Raw genomic sequence first — 11987 nt, forward strand, 5'->3', positions numbered from 1 at the left:
GGCTAAAACTCAAAATCACTTCTATTTAAGCCGACCAAATTGTATGGATGAACGCACGCAGCGCACTTGATATTACTAATTCAAATGCTTAGCTCTTAACAACGAGAATTCTCCATCAATCATATATAATGATTATTGATAGCAATTATCTAGGTACTAAGAAATTAAAATTTATTCAATAATTGAAATGAAGATTCGTGGTTATATGCTTGAAACCTGTATGAAGACTCTTGAGTACAAGCCGGTCAATTAGGATTCATCGTAATCAATATGGCCTAGTGTGAAACAGACATTACATAATGGCCTAGATAGTGTGAACTAGATTATTATGGAATAATATTATAAAATAGTTTGGATCATCTTTAAAGTATATTTTCTTCCCAGACCCTAGCATCATCGCCATTCAAAAAACATTTTTTTTAAATTTTATTTTTTTATTTATTCCGTATATAAAAAAAAACAACAATCCTATGTTTGCCCTCTAGGATTTAATAGTCATTTCTGTAATAAATATAGCATTGAGAGTATGAATTAAAACAGAGAGGACTATACATAAAAATGTCAAGTCAAAATAGTACCTGTTTATTAAACTAGCCGAATCCATATTAGAACCAGGAATGATGATATTGTGGCAAAGATCTATTATCCATGGCATATCATTCCTTGCTTCTGATTGGCCATCATCAATCACTGCTTGAACTTTGTCCTCTAATCCTGTATTCTTTTCTCTTGTTTCCGATTCGGTCTGGCTCGTGGTTGCATCTGCATCCCGAGAGGCGACTGCTGCCATGTTGGGAATGGTTCCGGAGCCAGCTCCGGTAGGCATCTTCTTAGCTGCTAGGAGCTGTGTGACCTCTGGAAGTGGGGCATTAGCAGCAGCAATTATTGAACCTAGGCAGGTCAAACATGCTGTTCGAATATTATTATCTATTGAAGAGAAATAATGTATAATGAATGGAAATGTGAAGATTTTTAGTATATTCTTTAGCACAATTAATTAAGTCAATGTTGAGGTATAACTTTTTCTGCATTCAAAAATGTGTGTCTAACTTTATACTGGGTATTCCCCCTGATCATAGTTCATAGTTCATTTTATTTGTCCATACGGAAATTCATGTGACATACAATTGCTCAAAGTTAAAAGGTTAATACAATAAAATTACATAGCAACAAAATTCAACGACTTAACAACGGTTATTAAAATGTCTAATTGAGTACGGAACAAAAGAATTAAGGAAGCGTTTTGTTCTACAACGTGTAGCCCTCAAACGCCTTCCAGATCTCAGCCATTGAAAATCACTATAGAGCGGATGACTCTCATCTTTCATTATGGCAATGACCTTATCATAAATTTTGACGTTACAAACATCATCAAATCTAATGATCTGTTTAGTTATTCTGCACGCCTTATTTACTAAACATTGAACATTCTAATTCATACTTATTATACTACAGTTAATGATGTGCAGGTATAAGACAAATAACTGGTATTACTACTACCAGACAAATAGTTTCCCCTTACCTTTGTTATTAAAGAATGGTCGTATATTCCTTACTATTCTTGTCAACAAACCCTCCTTTAACTTTTTATAAGGAACATTTTGAACAACAGTTGAGAGGCACTAGAAATGCAAAAATAGCAATGGATAACGTTACAGCAATAAAACAATTAAAGTGAATACTTAAACTGTACAGAATGAAACTCAATAACATAAGTTTACTAAAGAATGTATAAATAATGAATATATTTTGCAATTGCTAATGATGTAAAATGTATTGTGTAGTGTATAGTGTATTTTATATTATGCAATATACTTTTGTATGTTAATGTTTTATGTCAGAATGAGAAAAATTCAAATTAAGTAGTTACATATATAGAAAAAAAAACATCATAATTCTTAAATAAAGTATTGCATTATATCTATAGAAATCAAGCAAAAAAACATAAAAAAAAAACTGTTTTGGGACACCCCAAATATTAGGTGAAACCCCAATTACAGGGACACTTCCTGTAAAACCAACGAGGGCAATTATGTTTTATGACAACCCCTATTCAGGGTATACCTGGTATACTTTCTTGGGTCCAGAAAGTTTCCCATGGGATTCTATATACATATAACAAAATGATTATTAAAACCATAGTTGAATATGTCCAGTTTAATTTTTAATGTTAACAGTTGTGTAGCAATGAGTTCATATTCAGTGTTAAGTATATTTTGTAAGGCATGTAATCTTTTAACACTAGGACAAAGTTACAAATTGGTATAAATTGTGTATTATGGTAAATTTTTTGTAAAATGATAATATTCTATACTTAACAATACTATAGAGAAATTTAAGACTCCTTTAATATGAGCACGTGTTGTTGTCAATTTACAGACTTATTCTCATAAAAGGTAATATACAATTAAAGTTATAAGTAACTAAACAATGATTTTAAATTGAGTTTTGTGTGCATCTAAAGATTGTCCGAGTTCAAATAAATGTCGGTTACAATGTTCTCTGAATTTAAACAATGAATGCAACTTTGTTTTCATATCCATTTTGTTGTTGAAGACATTTTAAACATGTGTTAAAATAAATGATTTATATCTTTTTGAGTGTATCAAGCATTTAACTGGAAATCAAAATGCATTTTTCTTATTAAAAATGTTCATCTGGGATTGAGAAAGTAATGATTTCTAATAAAAAAAGGTCAGGTTGACTGTTTTCACTTGAATTGTTTTGTTGAAATGTTTTATAGCCAATTTGTCATACACTGCTATGATGCCTTCGGGTACAGAAAGCATGATAAAAAGAGGATTTTTAAATCAAAGCATTTATTTTTCTATAAAATCTTTTTCAAGGAAATATTAAGTTTACAAGAAAAACAAAACATATTCAGATACTAAAAAAAAAAATCTTTAAATACAAAAATTAACTGTTTAGTACAGTAATAACAATGTATCAAACTTGACAGTTTCAGAGAATTGATTATTAAAAGGTCTTTATTGTACCTTAACACAGTATAACAACTTTCAACTTACCTATTAATACAACTATAATACTTAAAAAATGGTTGCCAATAAGCCTAATCCAGCCAAATTCGATCAAATCTAGGGTATTTTTTTTTGTAATTGAACAATTGCATGTACTAGATGGTACGCTCGCGTACCATCTAGGTCGTGCCCACAGATGGTTCTCGAATACACAGTAATTTCAGCGTAACAAAACTGGCGATTTCAAATGTAGGCTACGTACCGCGGGACTATAATACATTGTCGTTTACAGAAACGAATAAATAGACACAATGATTTATGTAGTCAACTAAAATTAGCACCCTGGGAATTATTTCCGAAGGAGAAACTTATCACAAAATGAGTCCAAATTTTTGATTTGGATTCATTTAAAGAAACCCAATTTGTGTTTTGTATGTAACATTAGGGTTGAGGGATGGGAAAGCGGATAGGTACAAAGAGGAACAATTTTAAAATATATTCTTTATCCACTCAGTAACGAAATATTTTTTTCATGTTTTATAGGCCTATAAATAATATACCTCTAAATACAGTAAAACATTTGCGATGTAATACTTTGTTAAAACTGTCACTGTCATAATCGATTGAAATATTGAAGTACATGTCACGATACACCACTACGACGTTTATATTTTTGGTAATTATTAATTAATACAAACGTTGAGAAGGAACTGTCAGTATAAAGTTTATTTGTATATAATAATGTGTTTATATATCTAACAGTAGAGCCTATCCACAATCTCAGTAATAAAGTTTATTTGTATATATTTTTATATTACATCTAACAGTACGAACATTCACAGTAAGAAATGCTCGATTCAAATGAGGACCAAAAATAGTTAATAGGTATTTACAGTATTGTTCAAGTTTATTCTCAAAGGGCCCATATATTTACCTACCGTATGTGTTAAACCAAGGGATCATAAATTTACCTACTTGTGTTAAACCAAACTCTGGCAGACTGAGAGATTGGGATGTTCCATTCATCGCAAATCAATACATTTGTATAATCGTATATTAAATCTATCAAAATAGTATTTTTTAAAGAAAATCGGCCTGTCTTCAACATTATGATGCTGTACTCAAGCTGTTCAACCGTTTTTCAGCTATTAAAAACAATTATCGTAGTAGGAGATAGGGAAATGCGAAGCCTCCTCGCATTTTTGTGGCGGGTATTTTTCAAGATGGACATCCATTAGACAGTGTATACCACGATCGGAAAACACCACTATTTGGTGCAAATCGTTGAACCTAAATTCGTTTTAATCGTCAATAACTAATTATCTAACTTAATTTAATTAGTAAACAGGGTTACATCAGGTGGTTAAAATCAGTACCGAAAGTACGAACCAACTTTATATACCATCGAGTAAAAATTCTAGAAGTAAGGCGCGATTTACCGAATTTTGCCCTTACGTAAATTTATATATAGATAATTAAATTTTATAGACCTCCTCTACTTTCACATTTTGTATTTATTTCTGACAATAAGTAGTGTATTAGCAAGGCTACATTAGTAAATACTGTGTTGAAAAACCAGTTCTCGTCGGGTCAAATATTGGACTAGCATGTATTATAGGGATATGATTGGCTCGTCTTTTAGATGGGGTGTAAAGCAGCTGTTGGTGTATATATAGTGCATGTTAAACAACTATTCGAAAAGAGAAAGGGATCATCAATGGTTAGCTGATCTGATAGGCACTGAACTGTTGTGGGTCTATGGAGGGCCTAATTTGAATTTCTCAGTTTTCAGTTAAGCTTGAGGACCAGAATAAATACTTTATACCTTTACATTAACTTTACAAAAAAAAAATTTGAAACAATTGATGCTATATGCTTAGGTAACATATAATATCAATTTTGTTTGGGTCTTTATCAATACTTACTTTAATAATTTGGGTTATTGTCATTGATGATGTCTCAGCTACCAAAGCCAACAACAAGGATCTGTGGATTTCTTTAATAGACATTGCTAGAAGTTTAGAGAACGGTGTGAATGCTGCATGACGGATCTCACTACAGAAAAGAACAATTTAAATTCAAACAATAATTATTAAATAATATTAATTAATAATCAAAGTCAAGTCAATTAATAATAATAATAATACGAATTTGTAATGCACCAATTTCAGCAGTAAGTGATCAAAGGCGCGGTTTATGCGAGAGCTCAATTTGAAAGAAAAAGCTGAGTTTTCAAGGCAGATTTAAAGGCGATAGTAGAAGAACATGATCTAATAGAGGCGGGCATGGTCATTCCATAAGCGAGAGGCAGCAGAAGTAAAGGTGCTTAGGCCATACGTTTTAGTGTTAAAAGTCGGAATGGAAAAGAAATTACTAACATAACAACTACAACTAAACGTATGTAAAGAAATAGTATTGTGACACAAAACAAAATTACTTTTTAAAAACTAGGGACCACAAAGTGCAACTGGTTCATAAAAAAACACAAACAAAGCAATGTATTAGTTCATTAATTAATTCATTCTTGCCAAGGATAACTATAGTGAATTCCTACTGTCCTTCCCTGTACACATCAAACATAAGATGCTCTATAAATAAAGTCTTATTACAATTAAGTCTTGGTGAGTGGGGTAGGCATCGAATTTAAACCCACAACATGGATTAACTGTACCTGTCGTCTGCTGCTGCTAGGAAATTTCTTGAACCATCTAGCATAGAAGAAAGAACGACAACACCACCAACTCTTGCCTAAAAACAGAAAATACTAAAAACATTAGCTAATCCTCATTAAAATCATCATTTTTACAAGAAGTTTAAGATTCAAAACAATTATTCATCCATTCAAGAGGAATTTACACATTTCAATTGTCATCAATAATTAAATAATCATTGTATGATGATAAGGATGATGATGTGAGACATACCTTAGGTGATGAATCCTTAAGGATGCTGGTAAATAAAGTATATGAAGTTGATTGTGCTCTTGTTGGGCTGTCTGGAATAAAGGCTGACCAGTATCCAAACACAGTTCGCTTCTCTGTATTCTGAAAGGAATTAAAAAAAAAATGTTATTTTTGAGCTATGTTTTTTATTTCATTTATAAAAGATACATAAATATACAATACATGGACAAGGAAAAAAACAAACAAACACAACCAGGCACAGACCGGTCTCTTAAAAGTAACCTCACTATCTAGTAAATCAATCTTTATTTCGTCCTCAAATAGAAAAATATATTATCATTATTATTTCATAATTAAATGTCTAATTCATCCATCATGTAATCACCTTAAAATAGACAGAACTATGGGACCAACAATCACGAAAAGTTTAGAAAAATAAATGTTGGTTCCTATTACTTTTTCACAATACAAAATTTACTCAAACTATACAAAATATATTTCCCAATGACAAAATGGCTGTAAAAATATACAAGTAAAGTAAAATTATCTGAAAAATTAGAAATGACTTACTTTCATTACAGAATGAAGACACATCAGAGCCGTTTGACGAACTTTTGACATCATTGACCTTAACCGCGACGCCTGACCTCCCTCTGTGTCAGAGTACTCGGATTCTGAACTGCTAACACGACTCCAGATAGGCATGAATGTGGCTGCAGTGTTTGTGACAGATACGTCACTTATAGCATGGCTAGTGGCTCCATTTGTAACAGCCTGGATGGGTTCATTTTTGCTTGTTGCTTGTCCACTTGGACGACTCGTACCAGAAGCAGGATTGGTATTACCGGATGATTGTCTATTGCGGGATTTCTTTTTGGATTTTTTACCCGATTGCGGGGTTAAGCTTCTTAATCCCGCACCTCCTCCTTTTCCGCCTGGTCGCAGACACACCTCTGCATTTGGTTCTTCTTTTGGTTCATCCTTTGATTTTTCCTTCTTTGCTGGGCTACTGGTGGGTGATAGAGGTGTCGGCTCTGATTGATAGTAAGCTGATGGGTATAAGGTGGAAGAAACTTGACCATTGATGCCAGGCAAACCAAATAACATATAAACCTACAAGGCAAACAAAATTAAGAGCTCAAAACTGAGCAAAATACAGAGAGCGACGTATATCAATTTTCTGAGTATACCTTTTTACAAAGAACATTCTGGACGATAACAAAGCAGCATAATAAAGCAAGTACTGTAACATACTTGCACATTTTACCATGTGAAAATTCAAAAGTTACTTATGATCTCAGAAAACAGTAAGTTAATTAGAGTAGATTCAACAGGATAGGATGACTGCTACAAAAAGGAATTTCCAGTTGTAAATTTCTTTATTACCTTTGTGGCTGCTAAAATTTCTCCTAATCTCTCTAGCTGAATCTTCTTGTTAGATGACAGTATAACTTGAATTCCTCGTAAAGCACTATAGACTAGCTAAAAAATTAGAAGAGAAAAAACAATCAGGATAAAGTGAGAGACAAACATAAATCCACCATGTATACATGTGTGCACTATTGTATCACATTCTCCAAGAATTTAGTTTTTTTTATACCACCACCAGCGGGTATTGAATTGTGTAATTCAACTCAAGTAAGTATGAGATGCCATGTGTGCCAAAATATATTTTCATTTATTAATATTTAGCAATAATTACAAGGATTACCTCATGCTAAATAAACACTTGTTATGAAATCTGTAATTACAATGTTTTTTTTTGAATAACAAAACATTGTTCAAACCTCCTCCTCAATTAAACAAGATGTGTGGGATTATCGAATCAACAACAGTACTATCAGTTTAGTTTAGAGAGGAACATGATTTGAGACAATAAGATTGAGATTAGTAAAGTTAGATTTGTGGTACATCATGTGTTTCCTAATGAATGACAATTTAGTTGTTGTGCTACAACTAAAATCTGGAGTAAATGACTGACCATTGTAGGTTTATCAAAGCTACCACAGAGACCAAACCTTTAAAGAATATTGAGCTTCACATTGATAGATGCCTTTTCCCTTTGCAAAAAAACCGTATACGAACGTATACGATTTACATACGTTTCGTATATGTTTCGTATAGGAAGTCCACTTCGTATACGAAACGTATACGTCAATTCGGAAGTTCCTGCCCGCATAATAAACATATACGAACCGTATACGATCATTTATAAACAATTTCCTAATTATACGCTCCGTATACGATCCGTATATGATCCGTATACGACGACGCGTGTATACAAACTGCATCGTATTACCAAGCGAAAAGGGACTGTCCCTCTTTTTACAAGACGACGATAGCATACGTTTACGATCGCAGGAGCATCTTGACTTCAATAATTAATGTACAATTTGTTTTTTTTTCAGTCGGTATGTACATTAAATTCCCTATGATGATTTAGTTCATAGTTTTCGCGAATGAAAATTTGGTGCTGTATTTTACTAGACGTTGTTTTTCTAGCAAGCATAAAAACCCACCCAGGCTGTTCTGCCTTGTTTATCCCCTCTGCTATTTCTTTACCTTTTGTATGTTCCATTAATAAGTTAATCACACAAAATGTGCTGTTATTAATTTGAAAGTGCTTTAAATAATATTAATGTACTTGAAAATAAATAATTAAATATTAAATTGGGCCCGCAGTATATTAAATTTAAAACGAGTAAGTAAAATCCATAAATTACGATTTAATAAAAATGTAGAATACATGTGGCTCCCTATTATATATATGGAATGATCCAAATAAATTCGCCCAAAATGTGCCTGTGTTATGTGCGCTGCATGCATGCATCACATGGATGGATCAGATTTCATTCATTTTCAATCATCATTGTTGATTTTTTGGCTACGGGTTTTGACTCACCATAAAAAAAAATTAAAAAATGGGATGTAGGCCCAGGTAGATAGTAACATTTTTGGCTACGGGTTTTGACCCACCATAAAAAAAAAAAAAAATGGGATGTAGGCCCAGGTAGATAGTAAATTCGATTACTTCTAGCTAGCTAGGCTATAGGCATATTGTAATTGTATATATCGAATATGCAGTATATAGCTACTGCAGCAGCTCTAGTAAACTAAGAGTTAACTAGGCCTGGGGAAAATACGCCAAGGAAAAGAGTCTGTGGTACACTCATTGTGAAAATAAGCTAGCTAGCTTTCCCCCATATATTAGATTTGGTTATATTGTATTATTTTAATAACCTACTCTAGCTAGTAGTATATCAACAACGGTACGGTGAAATGGAAATACGATGCATTATGGATATCATCGTTGCAGAGTTAGGGGGTGCCAACAAAACATTCAACAGCCAGAAATACAAAAAAGAAGCTCCGACGTTTTTATTTAGAGCATTTCACTATTTTAGGCATACAGAACTAATTGCTGTAAATTTCCTAGAGTTGTCACTGATAAATACAATTTAACATAACCTACATATAACTTAAAAAATCCAAATGATAAATTGTACGCGAACGCAGTAAAACCAACCAGTTAAATGTTTGTTAAATAATTATTTTACATCTCCCTGGTAAAATGGTACCCTACGCCCCCATTTTTATGCCTCCATCATTGATAAGCCCCCTCTGTACACACGCCTGTCGGCTATTTGTTTATCATTTTAATGAATGTAGTACGAGTCTAACTCCAAATAAAGATATAGAACACATTTTAAGAATTCAAAGTGTTGATCTTTTTTAAGAATCTGATATATACCATGAATCATCGTTTTACATAATATACAGCAAGCATGTACAATCTAATTTAATTGTCACACAATTGAATTAACAAAGGACAAGGATTTCAAATAAACTGTTACAAATAAACAATTATTAATGAAATAGTTGGGGTATTGTTGGGTCCATGGGAAATCAACAATGTTTAGTAGACTTACAGTATTTAATTTGTTATTTAAAGTTGAGGGTAGTTATTTTTTAAACAATTATTGGAATACCATGAAAATAAAGAAAGATATGTTTTATGATTTCTTAATCACCAAGCAGAAATAATGAAAGCAATTCAATCTGTTCGCTACCGGGAATAAAGTGAGATTCGATATAGGCCTAATTGTATTTACTATCACCACTAAGTGTGTTTTTTTTTTTTATTCATATATAATTCATAATTCATACAATTTATATATATTCAAAATCCGAATGTATTCATCGTTAAATGATAATTATTATAATGACCTTACTTCTGTTTTGGGTCATGGATTTCCTCTTCGGCATTGCCGAATTATTGTTACTCCATCTCCATTGCTACAACACACGTCGCGGAATAATATCGCTTAACATAACGATGTAATTTGACCACCCAAAGCTCGCACGTGGCGTGACGAATTGAGAACGACGAACCCGATGATTCACCCGATGATATGCATGATTGGCCACCAGGGAGCCGAGTCGACTACGAGTTGGAACTGTAGGCAACCGAGCGACGCTCGGTCGTCGTCGGCGGCTGCACTTACTGACCTCTGTCATATTTTATAAAGGAAAACTGCAAACAACATCGTCGATTTGTGAAAATGGCCCCTTGTTTTTTCTAGGCCTACCTAGTAGTATACCTGCTTAGCGTACTTTATTTACTTACGAAAAACGTTGTTTGAATTTTATCGGTAGCCTAGGCTATCTAATAAATATAGAAATAAATATGATCTTATGTTCTAGCTCCTACTACTTATTTAATTAATACTACTAGACTAGGCCTATCTAATGGCTGGTGCTAGCTAGCTAGAGGCCTAGCCCTAGGCCAGAGCCTACGTACGTATTTGTTGTAATGACAATTTAAATGTTTTATTTAGCTCTATTCTACTCATTACTGCTATTATAATTTATAAAATGGCCTAGTTTGTTCGTATATGATTCGTATACGTCCCGTATACGATATTCTTATCATGAATAAACAACGTATACGTTACGTATGCTAAACGTATACGACGCCAACTCTTTGTGGAGCAACAGAGTGGAAATAATGTAAACAGTGAAATCGTATACGATCCGTATACGTCGTATACGTTTTCAGCGTATACGGATCGTATACAGCTTTTTTGCAAAGGGTTACTTTCAATAGCCAATAACCACTTGGTACCAATGGATATCTTACTGTACCAGAAACACCATACATACCCTGCAATACTCTAATTCATCTATCTTTGGTTGTTTTGGTGCCTGGAGAACTTGTAGAAGTATATTTAGACTTCTTTTTAAGTAGCATTCATCAATTACTCTATTTTCTGAATCACTGGAAATATAAAATGACTTAAAGTTTAAGTGAATATAAAATGATCATATTTAATAATGGTTTGTTCAAAAGAATACCAACATTTATTAATCTTTTTATTTTTGTGTGCCCATGCCCTTCAAATACAAGTTGAAAATAGCAAAATATTTGAGACACCAAAACAACTTTTCAAAAAGGGAACTATAGTTACTTATAGTACTTATAAGTACCCTTTCACACAAAAACCAGGTCCCACTCACATAATACTAAACACAGGTGTTGATGTGTGTATGTGAATGCAGTGTGAAAGGGGTATAGGACATTGTTATGTAGAATATCTTGATTATCATCTCATAGTCTCATTTGCCCTTTCCTAGTACTTACAGCATACACAGGTTTCCAATACAATGCAAAACCAGTCTTTTAACTTCAATGTCTTGAGATTCAAGCAATGCAATAAGTAGGCCACTAGGCTGGTCAGACATAAACTTGTCAAGAAACTGAAAAATCAAACATATAAATATAAAGAGTATACTTTTATATTGTTTTAAGTATTTTACAGAGATGGATAATAACAGGGTTTTGGTAATCTGGCAATGTATTTATAAAATATTCTGGAAACTATTACAGGATCCAGGGTCTTGACTTTTCAAGAAATAATCTCCATGACCTTACCATGACCTTTCTAGCCAAAAATACATGGCTTTATCATATAAATACATGGCTTTATCATATAAATACAATATCACAATATGATATTTTAACAATTTCAGGTTGAAATATACAGAATGTTTACATGTATGTATGTTTATTTCCAACAACAGTTTATATAACATAATAAAGTACATA

The 11987-nt window shown here is 32.8% G+C and overlaps 1 protein-coding gene across 1 annotated transcript in view; it reads right to left on the reverse strand.

Annotated features, from left to right (window-relative positions):
• Positions 1-11987, reverse strand: part of LOC140044698 (HEAT repeat-containing protein 6-like) — a 51050-nt gene that overhangs the window by 37424 nt on the left and 1639 nt on the right. The window contains exons 3-11 of the mRNA XM_072089327.1: positions 11523-11638; positions 11045-11159; positions 7268-7363; positions 6452-6994; positions 5903-6022; positions 5650-5726; positions 4904-5033; positions 1523-1622; positions 579-927 (exon numbers count right to left, since the gene is read on the reverse strand). Coding sequence (XP_071945428.1) covers positions 579-927; positions 1523-1622; positions 4904-5033; positions 5650-5726; positions 5903-6022; positions 6452-6994; positions 7268-7363; positions 11045-11159; positions 11523-11638 — 1646 coding nt within the window. The remainder of the gene's footprint in view (positions 1-578; positions 928-1522; positions 1623-4903; positions 5034-5649; positions 5727-5902; positions 6023-6451; positions 6995-7267; positions 7364-11044; positions 11160-11522; positions 11639-11987) is intronic.

This window comes from Antedon mediterranea, chromosome 3, assembly GCF_964355755.1.
Source record: "Antedon mediterranea chromosome 3, ecAntMedi1.1, whole genome shotgun sequence".
NCBI classification, from domain to species: domain Eukaryota; kingdom Metazoa; phylum Echinodermata; class Crinoidea; order Comatulida; family Antedonidae; genus Antedon; species Antedon mediterranea.